This window comes from Chionomys nivalis, chromosome 7 (assembly GCF_950005125.1).
Source record: "Chionomys nivalis chromosome 7, mChiNiv1.1, whole genome shotgun sequence".
NCBI classification, from domain to species: domain Eukaryota; kingdom Metazoa; phylum Chordata; class Mammalia; order Rodentia; family Cricetidae; genus Chionomys; species Chionomys nivalis.
This window is the reverse complement of record NC_080092.1, coordinates 78,895,380-78,916,002: the sequence shown is the minus strand read 5'-3', so window position 1 is coordinate 78,916,002 and position 20,623 is coordinate 78,895,380. Positions and strand designations below refer to the sequence as shown.

At 53.4% G+C, this 20,623-nt stretch overlaps 1 protein-coding gene across 4 annotated transcripts in view; it reads right to left on the bottom strand.

The window, feature by feature from the left end:
• The window catches only part of Rara (retinoic acid receptor alpha), a 47,617-nt gene that overhangs the window by 14,963 nt on the left and 12,031 nt on the right, over positions 1–20,623 (bottom strand). For 2 of the 4 annotated variants that reach the window (XM_057775607.1, XM_057775606.1), the window contains exon 2: positions 10,601–11,152. The exons of the other annotated variants lie outside the window; for them this stretch is intronic. In XM_057775607.1, coding sequence (XP_057631590.1) covers positions 10,601–10,778 — 178 coding nt within the window. In that variant the 5' untranslated portion in view covers positions 10,779–11,152. The remainder of the gene's footprint in view (positions 1–10,600; positions 11,153–20,623) is intronic. 4 annotated transcript variants of the gene reach the window in all.

Genomic DNA, 20,623 nt, shown 5'->3' with positions numbered 1-20,623 from the left:
TGACATTGTGCAGCTCGGGCGCTGTGTCGGAATGAGACACCCAGCTTGTGTCACTGTCTGTGACATCATGTGAGACTCCGGCTGCCGGCTCGCCCGCCGGAATCCGACGCGGCAGATCTGAGCTGTTAGCACAAACACTAGCGGGGAGCTCTCCTCCTACACTCTGCGTGCTTCCGGCGAGCAAAGCTCCGCCCAGGGTGTCTCCCAGCCCGGGAACTGGGATGGGCCAGCCCAGGACAGATAAAAGGAGAGACTGGTTCCTTCCAGCTGCCCACTTCCTTCCTAGGAGGTCTGTGAAGAAACGCCAAGGTTAGGTAGGTCCCTAGAAAGAAGGGATACCCAGGTAAGAATAGGGTATCCTGTGATCCTGCTCTCTTAAAAGAAGGGATAAGAATACACAGGTTAATCTAGAAGCCAGGTTTTTTCCACACGTGATGCCCAGAGGTCCTCCTCATGCTTGCACAGCAAGGACTTTAACAGATAAGCTGTCTTCCAGCTCAAAGCCAGGTTCTTCAAGTATGGCGCCATTTGATGCTTACAACGCCAAGAAAATATACAGACAGGGGCTGGAGAGATGGCTCAGAGGTTAAGAGCACTGGCTGCTCTTCCAGAGGTCCTGAGTTCAATTCCCAGCAACCACATAGTGGCTCACAACCATCTATAATGAGATCTGGTGCCTCTTCTGGTGTATATATGTTAACAGAACATTGTATGCATAATAAATAAATAAATCTTTAAAAAAAAAAGAAAAGAAAATATACAGACAGTTCTGGAGGTACAAGCTACAGACAGAGGAAAGAGGGTAACAGATTCAAGGCCAGCCTGGGCTACCTACAGAGTGGATCAACATCCTGCGAAACCACACAGTGAAATGGTATCTCAAATTTTTAAAGAGTTAAAAAAAAAATAAATGAAAGAACTCAGCTGGCCATGTAGCCGAGCTGATAAAGGCACATTTGCATACATGCTATAAACACAACACTGCGCAGGTAGAACCAAGAGCAGCTATAACCCCAACCCGCAACCCTAACCGTAATCCCGGCACTTGGGAGGCAGAAGCAGGCAGATCTCTGAGTCCGAGGAGTTCCAGGACAGTCAGCTACACAGTGAGACCCTGTCTCTTAAAAGACTTCTAGGGTCATCTTTGGTTACTTGTAGCAAGTTTGAGGCCAGCCTTAGATACATGAGACCCTGTCAGATATAAAGAACACTGGAGGGGTAGCTCAGTGACAGCATGTTTGCCTGGCATGCCCCAAGCCCTGGGTTCGATCCCTAATCCTAACTGTGGGAAGAGGGGAGGCTTTATGAATGGAGGTCTCAGCCAGAGAAGGTTGGTCCTCCAACACAAAAGGAAAGAGGGAACTATGCCACTAAAGCTCATGCCCCCACCAAACCAGGCCAACTCAAAATTGTATTTTCTGAGCGCCTTGTACATGACTGTCCTGGTGACTTTATGAAGTGACAGAAAATAGGCAAGAAATTACATCACCACACGTTTATATATCCACACTGCAAACCGATAAATGCTATTATGACACAAACATAGTGTGTTCTGAGGGGCAATTAAGTTCAAGGGTCAGGGAAGAACTCGAGGCAGAGACCTAAAGAAGGCTGAAGTCCAGAGTGGAGCAAAGAGGGCAAGTGAGGGTGGTGGCTGTGCCAAGGCCACAGATACTGGTGAGTTCACACTATCCTCTGAGAAAAGGACCAGAAAGGATGGCTGATAAAATCCCTGAGGAGCCGGGCGGTGGTGGCGCACGCCTTTAATCCCAGCACTCGGGAGGCAGAGGCAGGCGGATCTCTGTGAGTTCGAGACCAGCCTGGTCTACAAGAGCTAGTTCCAGGACAGGCTCCAAAACCACAGAGAAACCCTGTCTCGAAAAACCAAAAAAAAAAAAAAAAAATCCCAGAGGAGAGGGTACACAGAACCAGGCCGGAGAGTAGACTAAGGCCAGCTCAGACCAGATGGGCAGGTAAGCCTAAGGCTTACAAGGGAGGCCCTAGGAAGGCTCTAAAGAAATTAGACAAGAGTCCACTGCAGTGTAAAAAGACCTTTCCAGGATGAAGACTGAGTTACAAGACAGCAAGAGTGTATAGCTAGAGGTCAGCCGTGGTGGCGAAGGCCTTTGATCCCAGCACTCTGGAGGGGAGAGGCAGGTGGATCTCTGAGTTCAAGGCCAGCCTTGTCTACAGACCCAGGACAGCCAGGACTACACAGAAAACCCAAACAAGATTTAAAAAACAAAAACTAGCCGGGCGGTGGTGGCGCACGCCTTTAATCCCAGCACTCGGGAGGCAGAGGCAGGCAGATCTCTGTGAGTTCGAGACCAGCCTGGTCTACAAGAGCTAGTTCCAGGACAGGCTCCAAAACCACAGAGAAACCTTGTCTCGAAAAACCAAAAAAAAAAAAAAAAAAACAAAAACAAAAACTAAAAGAACATGTAGTTAGAAGTCACTATGGTAACCCAGAAAGCAGACAAGGTTGGCTTAGCCTAAGTAGCAGTGGTAATAGAGAATGGTGGGCTCACAGATATCTTCAAATATGATCCCCTTTACTGTGTGTGTACACTACAGTGTGTATGGGTGTGCTGTGTGTGTATACTACAGTGTGTATGGGTGTACTGTGTATGTGTATACTACAGTGTGTGTATGAGTGTACTGTGTTTGTATGTATACTACAGTGTGTGTATGGGTGTACTGTGTGTATGTATACTACAGTGTGTGGGTGTGCTGTGTGTGTATACTACAGTGTGTGTATGGGTGTACTGTGTGTGTATACTACAGTGTGTGTATGGGTGTACTGTGTGTGTGTATACTACAGTGTGTGTATGGGTGTACTATGTGTATATGTATACTACAGTGTGTGTTTGGGTGTGCTGTGTGTGTATACTACAGCATGTATAGGTGTACTATGTGTGTGTATACTACAGTGTGTGTATAGGTGTGCTGTGTGTGTGTATACTACAGTGTGTGTATGGATGTGCTGTGTGTGTATACTACAGTGTGTATGGGTGTATATGTGTATATGTATACTACAGTGTGTGTATGGGTGTGCTGTGTGTGTGTATACTACAGTGTGTGTATGGATGTGCTGTGTGTGTATACTACAGTGTGTATGGGTGTACTATGTGTGTGTATACTACAGCATGTGTATGGGTGTGCTGTGTGTGTGTATACTACAGCGTGTGTATGGATGTGCTGTGTGTGTATACTACAGTGTGTATGGGTGTGCTGTGTGTGTGTATACTACAGTGTGTGTATGGGTGTGCTGTGTGTGTGTATACTACAGTGTGTGTATGGGTGTGCTGTGTGTGTGTATACTACAGTGTGTGTACGGGTGTACTGTGTGTGTGTATACTACAGTGTGTGTATGGGTGTGCTGTGTGTGTGTATACTACAGTGTGTGTATGGATGTGCTGTGTGTGTATACTACAGCGTGTATAGGTGTACTATGTGTGTGTATACTACAGTGTGTATATGGGTGTGCTGTGTGTGTGTATACTACAGTGTGTGTATGGGTGTGCTCTGTGTGTGTGTATACTGCAGCGTGTGTATGGGTGTACTGTGTGTGTATACTACAGTGTATGTATGGGTGTGCTGTGTGTGTATATACTACAGTGTGTGTATGGGTGTGCTGTGTGTGTGTATACTACAGTGTGTGTATGGGTATACTGTGTGTGTGTATACTACAGTGTGTGTATGGGTGTGCTGTGTGTGTGTATACTACAGTGTGTGTATAGGTGTGCTGTGTGTGTGTATACTACAGTGTGTGTATGGATGTGCTGTGTGTGTATACTACAGCGTGTATAGGTGTACTATGTGTGTGTATACTACAGTGTGTATATGGGTGTGCTGTGTGTGTGTATACTACAGTGTGTGTATGGGTGTGCTATGTGTGTGTATACTACAGTGTGTGTATGGGTGTCAGAAGACAACTTTCAGGGGTGTACAGCGGTGTATACCTTTAATCCCAGCACATAGGAGGTAGATGCTGATGGATCTCTGTAAATTCCAGGGCCAGCCAGCTATATACAGTGTGACCCAAAAAGAGGTGTGTGTGTGTGTGTGTGTGTGTGTGTGTGTGTGAGGGGGCATGCAGGAAAAATGGCTCAGCAGTTAAAATTAGTGGCTATTCTTCCAGAGGACCCTGGTTCCATTCCCAGCACCCACATGGTGGCTCACAATGATTTCCAATTCCAGTTGTAGGTGATCTAAAACCATCCCTAGGGGCTGGAGAGATGGCTCAGAGGTTAAGAGCATTGCCTGCTCTTCCAAAGGTCCTGAGTTCAATTCCCAGCACCCACATGGTGGCTCACAACCATCCGTAATGGGGTCTGGTGCCCTCTTCTGGCCTGCAGACATAGACACAGACAGAATATTGGATACATAATAAATAAATAAATAAATAAATAAATAAATAAATAAATAAATAAAATAAAACCATTCCTGTCCTCTGTAGGCACCAGGCACATACACGGTGGACAGACATGCACGAATACAAAATACCCAGACACATAAAGTCATGTCTTTCTGAGAGAGAGAGAAGAAAGAGAGAGAGAACTTTCAGAAATTGGCTTTCTTTCACCGTGTGGGTCCCCAGGATCACAGATTGGTGGTAAGCGCCTTTACCTACTCAGCCGCCTCCCTGGTCCTCACAAGAAATGTGGAAAGTAGAATCGATGTGGAGGAGCTGGAAGTCATATCTGGTATGCAGTTTTCAGGTTTTTATAGGGGAAACAAGGCCTCCCTATGTAATGGGAGCTGGCCTGTAGCTCCACCCATTCCCGTTTCAGCCTATTAAGTACTGGGATTAGGGCCCCTCCACCACACCCAGCTCTGATGCGCACCTGCACCACCAAGATTCCAGACCTGCTGCAGGGCAGAAGGCTGCAGGACTCCCAAGAGAGGGCAGGGGCTTGCCAATGGAGTGCTGGGGTCCAAGGTCGGTGTGAGGTGTTGGCATGGATGCCCCCCATATTTTCTGTTCACTGATGTGGCGCCTGGCACAGTGATGTGGGTAGACACTCTCCTCACAGCTGCACGGTGCTAAGGGACCGGACACTGTCCCTCATGATCACTCAAAGAGCTGGCACCCAGTATAGAAACCAGAGGGAAGTAACTTCATGGTAGAGAGATGAGTGCTCTAAGAGAGAGAGAGAGCGCCATGGGCATTCAAAGGAGGGAGAAGAATGTGATGAGGAGGGGACATCTGAGATGGATTTTGGGAAGTGGCCACATTCAAGATCCCCAGCTTTTAAAAAAAAAAAAAAATGCCCCTTGAAGGATGAACAGGATTTCCGAAGCTAGACAGAAAAGCTGGGGTGAGATGCCTGCTCTGGCAGCCACGAGGTCGAGAAGCAGGTCAAGGAGGAACACAGTGTCCTGAGGCTGTGAAAGGAGCAAGAGCGAAGGAGGGAAGGCCCTGGCCGGCAGCAGGGGCTGGGATGCTGGGTGGTAGCTGCCTGCAGACTGTGGCCTCATTGCTGCGCTGCTCAGCCTCAGGTCCCATCCCAGCTTCCCCGGGACTTTGTGCTGAGCAAGCCCTTGGCAGGTGTGGGCTGAATCTTCACTACCACCACCTCCAGCCCTGGCCTGGGCCGAGAAGGGCTGCCTCCTCTGCCCTCCCTCATCTGGAAGGGACGACGAATAGGAGAACATAAGGCCCAGTGCCAGATCAGACATCGGGTCCTAATACAGGGCATCCACCTCCAAGACAATACCCAGCTCCACCCCGCCCCTTGTCCTCACTGCTCTTCAAGGTACTTGAAGCTATTAGAGGCCATACCCAGCAAGCAGGTCACCGTGGCCTCGCAGCAAGCAGCCTGCCAGAGGCAGATCGGAAGGGCAAAAAGATTCAGAGAAAGGTTGAGTGACCTGCCCAAGGTTGCTCATTAGAAAGACTTCTGTCCGCGAGCAAGTAGGGGAGCAGCATGAGCCTTCGGGATGGCTGACATGTTCAGCAGCTTGGGGTTCAGCTGTGCAGGGGAGGACCCGGATTCCTAATGCTACCAGGGCTAAGGGACGCCCCCCCAGACTATCCTGACTATAAAAGAAGGCACTGTCCCCCAACATTAATTATCTGGAAAAGGTTCTCATTTCCTCTTTTTACTGACTGATTCTATTGCCCCCTCCCCAACACATACAACATGAAGATGCCACAGTCCCAAACACACACACATACGGATGCTACAGTCCCAAACACACATCCAAAGGCAGCCCTGGGCTGCACTGGCACAGCCCCCATGGCACACACCGCTTGGCAAGAGGTTGGCAAGAGGTGGATATGATGCCCGAGGCCCTGACTGGCCTAAGAGGAAGAGAGGAAGACAGGCTTCCTTCCCTGGGTCCCCTCTCCCAATCCATGCTGGGATCCTACCCTAAGATAGCCTGTACATCTCCCTCCTGGCAGATAAAGAGTGGGGTGCCCCACTTTCAATGAAAACCCTGTGTGGAAGGACTTTTGGCTGACTGCACTCTGTACCCCAAGAAGGGCATAGCTAGGCAGTGCCCTGTCCCTGACCGAGGCTGTGGTTCTTACTGTGCTGCAAAGAGTGGAGAGAAGCTGGGGGAACAGCAGAATGGGGGATGAGGAGAAGAGCTCGCCACCTCTGCCTTCCGAGGCCTGGGCACTGAGAAGACAGGGAGGAGGAGGGGGACAACAGCCCCATATCTAAACAAGTATCCAGCCAACACGTGGAAGGAAAATCTGTAGCCGCCTCTCAGGTTCCTGTTCCAATTCTTCTGTTGATTGCTTCTATCTTCCCTGCCCTCCCCCCCAAACTGCAACAAAATCTGAATAGGAATTATGGCTTTTACACTCTGTTCCTTCAGAATCTGTCCCGGGATGGGAGGAGGCGGCGGCCGCTGTGTTCTGCAAACTCATGTTCTTGCTGGACTGCAAGAGGGCAGAGTGGGGTTGGGCGGGGGTGTGAACAGATTGTATCCACAGCTTCCAGGGCAGGATGGAGATTTTCCCTGGGCCTCTTATCTTCCTCTCCAGTCCCAAAGTCCAAAACACAGGAGGAGGCAAGAATGGACATGGCCTTCCCTGCGCCCCCTACTGGGAGAAGTCAGAGGCGGGGTCTCCAGCAACCTTGACAAGATTCAACAATAGCACTAAGGCCCCAAAACTCTTCCCACGCCCCAAAACGTCCCCCCACAGTCTCCCTCTAAAGCTGCCTGTCTGGATGGTGGGAAACAGTCTTCAGGGCAGTTCTACTGCATTGTAAACGCCCATCTTTTTTAAGACCTCTTTATTCGGGTATGCGAGCTCTCTGTCTTCATGTGCACCAGGAGGAATCTGATCCCACTACGGATGGTTCTGAGCCACCATGTGGTTGCTGGGAATTGAACTCAGGACCTCTGGAAGAGCAGGAAAGTGCTCTTAACCACTGAGCCATCTCTCCTGCCCCACCTTGCATCTTCTATCCTCCTTTGTCAACGAGTGCAAGGTGCCTCTACTGGAACAGTCTAGAAGATTTTTAAAGTACAGACAAAGTCCCGACCCACAGCAGGTGTCTCCCGTTCTACGGGGTCACATGCCAAGCACACACCAAGTGTGCTCCCCAGATATGCTAGCCTAACCTGGCCCTCTTAGGAATCTGGTAATGTCCCTGTGGTACAGAGGAGGAAACATGCCAAAGAGATCTCCATCTAAGTTGACACCCCTGAAGCCCAGGGAATTCCAAGGGTGCCCAAGAAGACCATTGTCTTAGTTATCCTCAGGCAGGGAAACACAAGAACATCAGAGATACTGCTCCCTTTCCCAAACACAAGCTGAAGGAACGTCATGCCCCCTTAGGCCCTTAAACCAGGACACCTCTGCCCTAAATCATGCCCCCCCCGCCCCCCACACACAGTCCCAGCGTACATACAGGCTGACATTCCCCTCTTCAGCTCCAGATTTGATTCTCTTCAAACACATTGAATTCTAGAACACTCTCACGTAGTATACACAAGCCATTAATCCCCCTCCTCAACATACTCAGCCTTGACCCCCACACCCCCCAAACCACACAACCCTGACCTCCCACAGTAAACACACCAGGCCTCAGGGGCCAACCAACAAAGGGGACAGGAGTCTAGTGCTATCTCTGGGGCCTCCACCCTGGTTCCCTAGGAGACCGGCAGCAGGGCGATACCTAGCCTCCCTGCGGTGACCTCAAGAGGCCTTTGGTCCTCCCACAGGTCACCTGTTCTCTTCAGAGTTCATGCAAGACACCTAAGGTACAACCTGGAAAGAGGGCCAGGTAGGGGAGGCCATCTAGACAGCTATGTGATTGTGGGACTGGAGCAGGGAGCCTGGGAGGTCACCGGGGACATCACTGCTTCAAGCTGGAAGGAAAGGCCGCCGCTTCCCGCCTCCAGGAACTGCCTGACCCCTGAGCTAGTCCCAGGAGAGGCTAAAGCTGAAAACTTTTGAGCTGCTTCCAGACACCCAGTGCACAGCAGGAGGGGGTTGGGATGCCTGGCTGTCTCAGACCCAAGGCCAGGCCTCTGGCCCCTAGTCCTAGAAGGTGCTCAGAGGCTGGGGAGTAGGGAGGAAGAGATGTTGTTGTTTACTAGAGAGGGGGAGGGGTGGGAAACCCACAAGCTCACAGAGGAGGGGGCAGGAAAAGGGCATTGCCTAACCTGGGTGGAGAAAGCCAAAGAAGGCTGCCATTTGCCGGGTATATGGGCACCCCACCCTGGAAGTAGGTTACCAGGGTGGGGGCTCTCCCCACCCACCTCTAAGAAAGAGGAAGGTGTTTGCAACACTCAGAGGAAGGCAGAGAATTTACTTTATCTCTCACAGGGGTCAGATCCCAAATCCCCTTGCGGCCCCTCCAGGGAGTCTGTCTGTCCAGCCCCTTGTTACCAGCACATGGAAAAGGAAAAGCGGGTCACTAGTACCAGCTTGCAGGACCCCTAACTCCTTTGCTTCTTAAAAATTCCACCCTGGAAGAAAGTATAATTCTCCCAGCTCCCTTCAAATGCAGAGAGCATCTGTTCTGGTTTTTTTGAGACAGGGTGTCTCTGTGTATCCCTAGCTAGCCTGGAACTTGCTCTGCAGACCAGGCTGGCCTTGAACTCAGAGATCCACCTGCCTCTGCCTCCAGAGTGCTGGGATGAAAGGCGTGCATCACCACCTCCAGACTGCAGGCATGTTTTTTACATAGGTGCACTTGCCCAATCCCCAACACTCTGGTCTCCCATCAGCAGCACAGGCTAGAAAACCAGAACAGAATGGGGTTCTCAGACTCCCCTATGTAAGGTAGGGAGAAAAGGTAAAATCAAAGGTGAAGGCTTGAGGCATTACTAGCAGGGGGGAAATGAGGTGGTACCTGTCTGCTCCATAGCCCCACTGCATAAGGGATTGGAGATGGGAAGGAACATGGGCATAGCCTATCTCTTCCTGAAGGCTGGTGGGGCCTGGAAGGGAGGGGGCTGCGACAAAGCCAGAGGCCAGAGGCGGCGATCCAGGAAGCAGTGGTGGCTGTGGGCAGACGGCCAGCTGTGGGCAGTGAGGCGCCCAGCCAGAGCCTGCCCCAGGGACAAAGAGACTCCCTGGCTCCGGGGAGAGAGTGCTACCCCCACACCAAGAAGGGGGCACTGACCCAGCCCAGCCAGGCACACAGGGCAGTGGTGCCAGGCAACTTGCCAATGGCTATGGGAGGGGCAGTGGGTGCCAGGCAGGGTGCTTGGTCCCTGCCAACCAGGAGAGGTGGGACACGTTTCCCAGGTCAGCAGCTGACCAGCCAGCCAGCCAGCCAACCAGCCATGGCCTGCTCTGCTGCTTCCCACCCCCTCCTGCCCCAGGCCAGGCCCAGCTCCCTCCTCCTAGGCTTTGGCCTGGAGCCCAGCTGGGCCCTGGGGGCCAGAGTTACTGTAAGCGGCCTGGCAGGCCCCAAGCCTGGACTTTGCCAGCTGGCTATAGCCACTGCCACCTCCCACTACCTGGCTTGGCCAGCTAGGGAAGGGTACCGAGACCCTCGCCCAGCCAACTTGTGACCCTCATGGCAGAGGGTAGAGGCAGAAAACACAAGCCCTGCCAAGCCTGTGCATGTGTCCAAGGTCAGAGTCCAGGTAGAAAGCCCCCACGGAGTCCCCCCCTGTCCTTCGGGGGCGGGGAAGATGCGGGGCGGGGGGGGGGGGGGTGCATGGGCTCCAGCTGTGCCGAGCTGCCCTGGGCTGCCTCTTGAAGCCTTTCCCTCAGAGTACTGGAGGAGGGTGGGGTGGAGGTGGGTTTCACTCTCCCAGTTTCCCCTGAACGCTGAGAGGTTTGTTTATCCACCTCAGCCTCTGCATCCATCCCTCCTCAGAGCTATTTATAAGGCCCTCAATAGCACAGCACCAGGGACACAAGGGACAAAGGGGACAACAACAGTACGAAGGAACCAAATGGTTTCATCTTTTCTCTACCACCCCCAACATCAAACAAGCTAAGAGCAGTGGGACCATCGCCAAGCCCCCCCCCAACCCCACACCCATACACACCATGTCCCCCCAGTCTAGAAAAGACCTTGTCACTCACTGTGCCTCCAGACGTGTCCAGGAACCCCAATCCTGGGGCCTGCCCCCCTCCACACTCCCTCCCCCAAGCCTCCCCACCTAGACTTACTGGCTGGGGACGGTGTGCTGTATCCACTAACTGGAAGCTGGTGCTGGAGACTGCTGAGGGCGCCTGGAGGGGAGAGTCCACCCAACATAGGGGGGAAGAAGAAGGCGTAGGGGGGCACCGGGTACCCATTGAGGTGCCCGCCCCCAGGTGTTGGGCAGGAACTGCTATTGCTGGCCATGCCAAGCGGTCACAGTCAGAACGGCAGGCGAACAGTCTGACAGGCAGCTGTGATATGCTTCACGCGGTCTCTCCTCCTCCGGGCATGGGGCCTGGGCCCAGAGGGGGTTTGGGTGGTCAGCCCACCCCCACCCCGTTCTGTCCCTGGAGTTGCAGTCCAAAGTGAGTGAGTTAATTTCAGCCTTCTGGAGCCCCCTCCCTAGCCAGGGGCCAGGTGGACTGGGGGATGTCCCAAGAGTCGGTCCTTTGGTTAAGCAGTTCTGTGAGCAGACACTTCTGTAGGAAGGTCCAGAGCTGGTCTTCAGGGTGTCAAAAAGGATGCCACTCCCAGAAGGGCCCCAGCTAGGCGGCTGGGGGGTGGCATGTCCTGCGGTGCTGCAGAAAGAGGAAAGGCAGGTAAGTGGGTACTGAGCAGGCGCATGGGATTCCCCACGGCGCTCCCCAACCTGGGCAGCCAGAGATTTTCCTGTGGCACCCAACTGAGCAGACACCTGGCACCATTCCTGGCTGGCAGGGCCAGCCTAGGACCAGGGCCCAGACATTGCTGGGGGTGGCAGGATAGCACAGCCAGGCTGGGATTATGGGGACAGGGCCCAGAGTATGGGAGGGCCTCTCACCCAGAATGCTTGGGAAAGGGTCCACACAGTGCCACCCCAAAGATCAGTGCAGCTGAGGCAAGCAGCTGGCTCTCCTTCCCCCAGTGTGGGTTACCTGAGGTCAAGATACAGAGAACGCGCTGGTAGGGAGGGGGGAGAAGCCGCTTCCCTAAAGCATGGGCACTTCTCAGAAAAATGACTCCTAAGTTGGGGGGGGGCTCTCACACCACTTCCCCCCTAAACCTAAGACCCAGTATCCCAGATCAGTACATCCCTCCCTTGAGGAGGAGGAGGCCCAAATCCATATCCACGCAGGGGAACGGATCTTCAGGTCTCCCAGGCAACATTCCCAATACCGAACAGTACAGGTGGCCCCGGGAAGCCCTAAGTCAGGAAAACGACACCCAGGGGATGAGGGAGTAAGTGGACAGAACATGCAAGACCAGATGCTACCCTCGCCAGTGTGTACACAGATCCATCTACACCCTATCTGAAGCACTGAGGCCAGAGGGTAGACACAAAAAAACACCTTGGGGTAGAGACACAGCTGGGACCTACAGATTCCGATAAACAACCAGATAGGGAGAAACAGAGCTAAGGACTCTTCAAGTCTGAGTGTAGATTATACACAAATCTATACACATGTAGGGACATGTGCTGCAAACACACACACATGAATGTATCATATATACATATGATAGAAGAGACACAAAAATAATCACAGCCAAACAAAACCAGGTCTTACTTCCGTCTGTCCCCCTGTCAGGTACTGATCCAAGAATACTACGAAATGTGTACACACTAGGATGGCTGGGACTAGCTAACGGGGCCCAGGGATTTGGCTCTGTTGGTAAATGTTTTGCTATACATGTACGAGGACCTGATTTTAGACACCCAGCAAAAAGCCAGGCACAGCGTCACACACCTGCAACCTCGGAGCTGGAGAAGCAGAGCCAGAAGGCTGTCTGATGTCTGCTGCCCGGCCAGCCTCACTGAAGCAGTGAGCTCCAGGTTCACTCAGAGACACTATCTCAAAAACTACGACAGAGAGTTATTGAGAAAAAGACACTCGGTCAGGCTTGGTGGCGCACGGCTTTAATCCCAGTACTGGGGAGGCAGAGGCAGGTGGATCTCTGTGAGTTCCAGGACAGGCTCCAAAGCTACAGAGAAACCTGTCTCAAAAAAAAAAAAAAAAAAAAAAGACAAAACAAAACCTTAAACATGGCACTCGCGTACACAGCAAGTCCATTCCTGGGTATCTACCCAAGAAACAAGACAATGGAAGCCTTGCGCAACAAGGTTTGTGTGTGCACGCTCAGATCAGGATCACAGACCCCAAGTGAGCAGTGAAACCAACGCAGAGGTCTAAAATGGTGGACACCCAACACGCTAGAGTATTTCTGTGCCAAAAAAAGAGAACAAAGAACTGACACACAAGCATGGCCAAGTCCTGAGAGCAATACAGTTGCCCAAGATGCTATGTTGTATGATTCGACTTCTAAGAATGTCCAGGAGGAGCTGATCTGTGTGCATACATTTGTGGTTACTAGGAACTAGGGTGTGAATGTCAGGGAAAGGAGAAGTAGCTGCTAGTGGGTATGGGAACTTTCGGGGGTGGTGAAAACGTTTTAACGTTGGTGGTGGTGGCGGCGGTGATGGTGGCGGTGGTAGCTGCGTGACTCTATACACAGGCGAGAGCTATGCAACTGTGCAGACCTGCAACTCCTTGTCTTTCTGGCTTCTTTCTGGAAAGGTCTCACTCACTAAATCACTCAGGCAGGCACGGAATTTGCAATCCGTCTGTCTGAACCTCCAGAGGACTGAGATTACAGGTGTACACCACCCACGCAGGGCTTAAACTGTATACTTTTAATGGGTGCATTTTGTGGCAAGTGAGTTACTATCGCAGTAAACCTCTTTAAAAGGAAAAAAAAATAGAGCTACAGAGACCTAAAATAAGAATTGTCAGCTGGGGGGTGGTGGTGGCGCACACCTTTAATCTCAGTACTCAGAAGGCAGAGGAAGGCGGGTCTCTGTGAGTTCGAGGCAGGCCTGGTCAATGAAGCGAATCCCAAGACAGTCAGAGCTGTTACACAGAGAGAGAGAGCCTGTCTTGAAAAACCAAAAACCAAAGAAGAAGAAAGAAGAAGAAGAAGAAGGAGAAGGAGAAGGAGAAGAAGAAGACGACGACGACGACTCATCCCTTTCCAACATTCCCCCTCCTTCCCTACTCCCCACACTCAGGACATACCAGGTTCCAAGCGCCAGGCTCCAGGCCTAAACCCAGAGACTGGAGGATGCATATATAACCAGCATTTGCCTGGGGACCAGGATGAGAATGGGGGGGGGGTGTTCTTGCCAAAGCCACTGTGGAAGAGAACTGTGTCCTCTGTTTACTGTCCCAGCCTGTGTCTTCTGTTAACTGAGGAAGACAGAGAGAGAGAGAGAGCAGGTAGTGGCCACAGAAGCAACAGCTCCGCTGGAGTGAAATCCGCACTGTGTTAGTGATTCATCACACCAACCACTGGGTGGGCCTCACTCCTGAATGAGGTGCCTCCTTCCCTTCACAGACTGATGACTGATGTCAGAGAAAAATGGGGGTTCCACCTACAGGGCCAGCAGCCGCTCCGTCCCCCATCTCCTATGGGATCTCAGACAACAGGAGCACGGGCTGCAAGAGCCACACTAAGGAGGACAAGTGTCTGCACTTGGACCCCCTACAGACACGCCACACACTTGCAGAAAATCACCCATGCGAGCCTACAGAAAACAGCATGGGAGCAGAGCAACCTGAAAAGAGCATCTCGCCACACCTGGCCCCAACCACACATGAGTGCAGTCCGGGACTTATGTGCATGGGCTCCTGCATACACTCCCAGAAGACACACAACTGTCGCCTTACAGTCTCTGAAGGCACAGTCTAGCTTAGGAGATGCCCCGAGGTCCTCTCTGTGGGCCAGCCCCGAAACTGCATGGTACCAGGATCCCCCAACCCTCAGGAGGATTCATGTCTAAACAGAGGCTTACCTACTGATAGGTGAGGCCTAGGAGACAGCTGACCAAAGAGAGGCCACCAGACCCACGACTGAAGCCAGAAAGCTCACTTCAAACTAAAGGCATTCTGACGTTGCTTGTGGGGGTGGGTGACACCTGGCTCGGACTTTTGAGGCCCAGTCTTTTATATTTTAGAAAGCAGCTTTGCCCACACAGAAGACTAATGGCATCTACCTTAGAACAAATGTCTCAAGTCTCCCCCTGAAGAGGTTAAAACTGTGTCAGACTTCGAGCCACCGGCCTGCCCCAAACACACAACTCTGGGGAGAGTCTGGAAGGCCTCAGAACCTCTAGTATCCTAACCCAGCTGGGCCTACACACTTCACTTCACGGCAATGTTCTACAGCTCCCTGAGGGGAAGAGGGAGGGCTCTCCAGTGAGGGCGGGACAAAGGTCACAGAAATGGGCCAAGAGCCAGGCTGACCAGGGAACAGGGATAGGCACGGGCAAAGATGATGAGGGGGTGGAGCAAGGTCCTTTGGGAGCCATGACCCTCACAGAGATGCCTGTGCCCTGGCCAGAGAATTTAAACCGGCACCAAAGAGGGAAAACAAGCAACCCACATATAACCCCCACCCTCTGCCAGCAACCTTCACTGTTCATAGGCGCCCTGCCTGAGAGAGAAAAACCACAGACCTGTCCCTCCAATCCAGCCCAGCAGAAAAAGAAGAGGCAAGGGTGCTGCCGCCAGCCATGCACCCCTTCTTAGGGGCTCTTTATTTTTTTAAAATATTTATTTGTTTATTATGTATACAGTATTCTTCCTGCAGGCCTCATTACAGGTGGTTGTGAGCCACCATGTGGTTGCTGGGAATTGAACTCAGGACCTTTGGAAGAGCAGGCAGTGCTCTTAACTGCTGAGCCATCTCTCCAGCCCTTAGGGGCTCTTTAATACCTAATCTCTAAAAGGTATCACGATCAGTAGTCAACCACACACACACACACACACACATGCACGCACGCAAGCGCACGCACACACACACATACACCATACACACACGCACGCGCGCACACACACACCATACACACACGCACACTCATGCACACGCGCCATACACACACAACACACACGCACGCGCACACCACACACACACCATACACACACAACACACGCACGCACACACACCATACACACACACCATTCACACACACGCACACACGCACGCACACACACACACACCACACACACACACCATACACATCACTCCAAAGCCACACATTTTAGGGGGGAACAAAAGGTGAGAGCTGCAGCAGCCATGAAGATGGGGGAAACAAAACCAACCCAGAGGTCTGAAGAGCCCAATCTCAGCTCTGCCACTCTGGGTGACCTCAGGCAAGTAGCTTAACCTCTCTGAGTATGTTTGCTTGCCTGTGAACTGTCTCTCTTGATGAACGAGGTCCTGGAAAGCACCTAGCACCGCCTGGCGCAGAGAAGGCACTTAGGTCTCCCGCCTCCCCCATCTCTCACTATCACCTGGGGTCCCTGGGCTCTTTGCCTCCTCTCCTTGGCCTTGCCCCAACCAGGGCCAGCATCTGTGGACAGGGCTAGCAGGGAACACTACCCATTTTTCTGGATCTGCTTCCTCCTAGACGGAGGGGAAGATTGTGGGGGAGAGGGATATCTGGGGTGTGGGCAGAGGCCTGACCACAACCCTTTCCCAAATTCCCTTCTTGCATTTCACAAACCGAAAAAGGGAAATCTTTGGATTTGGGGAGGGAAGAGAAATAGACCATTTCCTCCCGTCTCCTGGGGAGAGAGAATTTCGAGGCCCCCATGCCCAGCGAGGCCACCTCCCAGGCCTCCCGTCTTCAGGTATCCTCTCCACCCTATGCGCCTTCAAAACGAGGGGTCCCCAGGGACAAAAGTCAAGCAGTTCCCTCTGTTTTATCTGTACGCTTTGAGACAGGGCCACCCACCCAAGCTGGCCTCAAACTAACCAATGACCTTGAGTAGCTGACTCTCCAGCCTCCACTTCCAGAACCCTCCTGGGGTAGCCGGGCACCATGCCGTGACAGGTTTACGTGGTGCTGGGGACAGAACCCAGGGCTTCCTGCAGGCCAGACAAGCACTTCACCAACCAAGTTTACACCCTCAGCCCCAAGCAGTTCCCTCTGAAGGGGCTAAGGCTGGGGAGCTTAAAACAAGGGGAGATGGGGGTTTCCTAAACATTCTAGACAGTTAATGAATCATATGCAAATGAGACACAGAACTCAAACCCCACTTGGGTGGGAGGGCCTCCAGCCCTGGCAAGACAGGGGAGCTCTACCCCCCCCAGACCCCCAACCCTGCCCAGAGTTAGTTGAGCTGGCCAGGCAGGGGCAGGGCAGGACAGGACCGATTTCAAACCAGAACAGTGGGCTTGGGCTATTTATAAGCTCTCCAGGAAAAATCCTTGTACACACAAAGCCACAACCTCTCCCCTCCCCCACGCAGCTTCATCTGCAGGCCGACAGGGCTGGGAAGCAGAAGAGAGCACTACCCTCTTTTCTCCAAGGGTCCTCCCACTAACAGCTCTGGTCCTCCTCACAGGCCCACTCAGCCTCGCTAAGGGAAAAGACTATCGAAGGCAGGGCCAGGAGGAAGGTATTTTCTTCCCCACCAGCCCTATACACTGGCGGCATGTGTCTCTAAAGCCAGGCCTGGTGGGCCACCTGCCCCAGAGCGTGTCCTCTCTAGGGGGTCAGTGAGGTAAGAACACAAAATCTTGCTGCTGGATGCCAACCAACGCTGTCCACATTCAGACACGGCGCCTCGTCCCATGAGAATGGTTCTCATCCATCTCCAATGTATACTCCACGAAACCAAACCTCCTCCCTAGCTCCCAGATGCCACGCGTCAGCTGTGAACGACCAGCAAGCATGAGGATCAATCGGAGACCATGAGGCCAGGACAAGTTGGGCCCCAAGAGAAAAAACTGGGGGCTCTTCCCGATACATCAGAGACCATACACCAGAGAGCCTGAGGGACATAGTCATTCAGGACTTCCCACGCCCAGGGCGGCTAAGGGGCCCATCCAGAACCAGGGCTGTAACTGGGTCTTCCATGGAAGCAGAGAGTAGGTGAAAGGGCAGGGGGCAGCCCAGGCCTACAGGAAGAGGGGGCCAACCCATGGGGAAGGAAGAAAACAGGAAGAGGAAGAAATGAGCCTGCTCTGGCCACAGCCAGACCACAGGAGTACGTGGACAGAACAACAGTAACTCTACCTATGGGGGACCAAACGGGCACAAAGGGGACCCCCCAGCTTGGAAACCACCGATGTGCATACCCAGCCTGGCATGGGGCTTTCCCCACCCTCACCCTGGCAGCTGCCCCCTCTCCACCTCCTCTCCACCATGCAGGAAGCACAATTCACTCATAATTAGGGGAAGGTGTGTGTTTAGGGGGGGATGATCAGAGAAGCAAACCGAGCAGTCGCAAGTAGAGAAGGGCTACATCAGTCCCCACTCCTGCCTCAGCTCAGCCCCAACCCCAGCCTGCTGCACTCTGAATCCTAGGGCATGCTGCCAATAGAACTAGATGCTACCAGTCCCCTCCCGTCATCCTTCCCTGGGGACCCAAGCTGCAGGGAAGCCAGGAACACCCCCCACTACCTCAGGATATCCTTTTGGCTCTGACCCCAGACCAGGCCTGAGTCAGACTGGGCCCTGCCCCACAACCCCACACCCTAGGACCCCCCAGGAACTTCCTACTCCACAGGGAGCCCCTTAGTCCAGCAAGAACCAGGGGGAATCTCTTCCCTTCTCCATGCCTAGCCAAGCAGAGAAGCCCCACATTAGGTGGGAAAATCTGGTCACTGAACTCTTGGGCCTTCCCTTCAAGAACAGAGCTTGCTGAAGCCGAGAGAAGCTGGTATGGCCATGTGTGGGAGAACCAGCTGGCTGCAGAGCCACTTCCAGTCTCCCCACCCATAAAACATCAGGGACCTGGTGGCCCAGAGTCCTGTATATTCCAGCGTGGATCCCAAGAAGCCACAAACTCTCCAGGGAGGAAGGTAGGGTCTATGAAGTGATGTCTGAAAAGGCAGAAGGACCCAGACTGAGGGGATGCGGGCACTAAATCAGTCTCACACAGTCATGGCCACAAAGTAAGTCTCCCCAACACAGTCTGAGTAGGTGGCTGTGACTCCTTCCCACAGACAGAAGTCTGAGGGCCCTAAGGGACCCGAGTCGTCAGAGACCACACACACAGGCTCAGCTTGAAAGGGCCCCCTAGACAGGCCTCTCAGGCACCCCCCTCCCAATTGTGGGCCTTGAGGGGAGGGGCAGGTCCCTCCCCACAAAAACCAGGGGTAGTGCCTACGGCGGCCATCACCATGGCAACCAACAACAAACATCCCAGGAACCACAGTGGGACAGGAAGTGATGAGCACGTGACAGGAAGACTTTTTTTCCCCCCCTCACTGTTAGGGGGGTGCAGACAGGAGAGTTTGCAGCCCTTGGGGAATCAGCTGTCAGTCCCCCAACATTCCCCTTCCTAGAGCTGGAGAGAAGAGGGGTCCGCTAGGAGGGTGGCCACTCCCCACCACTCTGCACGGTCAGTGTTCACACAGGGCTCACAGTGCCCTCCTCCACCTGCCACTCAAGGTTACCCTCCCTCACCCCCCCCCCACTTCCTGCCGTGACTGGAGATCAGAGAACTCCATGCCACAGCTTCCCTTTCTCAAGTCTCGATTCCTGGGCTGAAGGTTTCGCTGTGGGGCAAGGGACAGGAGGGCTGGGGACCTGCAGTAGATAGAGCCCAAGGGACAGCTGCTCCAGGGGAGAGGCCGGGAGGGGCTACTCAATAGGTGTGTACTCGTGGGCACACAGCGAGGAGGTCACCGTGACACACTGAGGCTGCCTGACCTTAGGCAGCTTTGAGGAAGAGGGAGCCAGGGCCAGAGGACCTAACCAGTACCCCACGTACTCCATCTGGGTCCTATCCTGAGCCTCCGGGTTCACTCTGGTTTTTCCGGTGGCCTCCAAGCAAGCAAATTCCCAAAGACCCAGCCCTTATCACCTCTCCCCTGCCTTTTGTGCTGAGGAATCCCCGCTCCCTGTTCCAAGGTGCCCGCCCAGACGAGGGCACCTTGGCTGAGGTGAGGGGAATGGAACCTCCCTCCACTCCCCTCCCCTTCTCTGCAGATGTCCCAGGCTATATTTAGCTCGAGCCGGGCGGCCAGCCAGCCCCAGACTCCCCACCGGCCGAGAGCTGAGCTCCCAATTTTTTATGCAATTAAAACATTAAGAGAACCACCCCATCGGCCCCCCCCATGCACACAAGCGCGCGTGCACATACACGCTCCCGCACATGCACACACACTGCCCTGTCAAGGCAGGAGAGCTCTAAGAACTTGAAGGAGGACTGCCTACTCTTGCCTACTCTACAGCATCCGATGATGGGGTAACAGGGTCCTTGGGCAGGATAGGAGCATCAAGGCTCAGATGAGGGTGACTGACACTTGCAGCGGTGTGGGGGGAATGGGCTTTGCTAGTTCCCACCAGAAAGGAAAGGCCTATCGAGAAGAGGCTGGGGGCTGGCTGGAGAAATTCCACCTGTCATTTTGCAGCCCCTCACTGGCTGGCTCCGGTTACAAGACTGGAGTTGGCAACAGGTGCTGGCCAGGCTGGCAGCAGCTTAATCCCCCACCGGCTACTGGGACTGAGCGTGGAGCCTGGAGGTCCAGCAGGGGCCTTTGTGGGCAGGATGCTGAATGGAAGGAGGTATGTCAGGGCCAACGAGGGGCCTCTGCAGGAGGCAGCCCCCATGTGATGGAGAGACCAGTGTAGCCGGGCAAACCCTACGGCAGCACCTATTTCATCTTCCCTATGATGCCAGGCCAGCGGGCGGACTAGAGTGTGGGAGGTCTGTCTGCCTGCCTGCCTCTTCCTCCTCCTTACCAAATTCCTGGAACAGGCAAGGGAGGTTCCAGTTGCAGTGAGGGAGAGCAGGCAGGCGGTCCTGGCTTGGGGGGGAGGGTAAGTGGGGAGGGGAGGTGAGGACCAGAGAGGGAGGCAAGATCCAGACAAGATCCAGACGAAGCAAGAGACACCCACACCCAAACCAGACTAGGGACACACACACCAACGCTGACACGTTCTCACACTCTGGGCCAGGTCCCCGCACACCGCCCACCCTGTAGGGACACCCAGACACCCTCAACTAATCCTGCCAATTCCCAGGACACCTCCTGGACACACAAGGAGATCCAGAGCT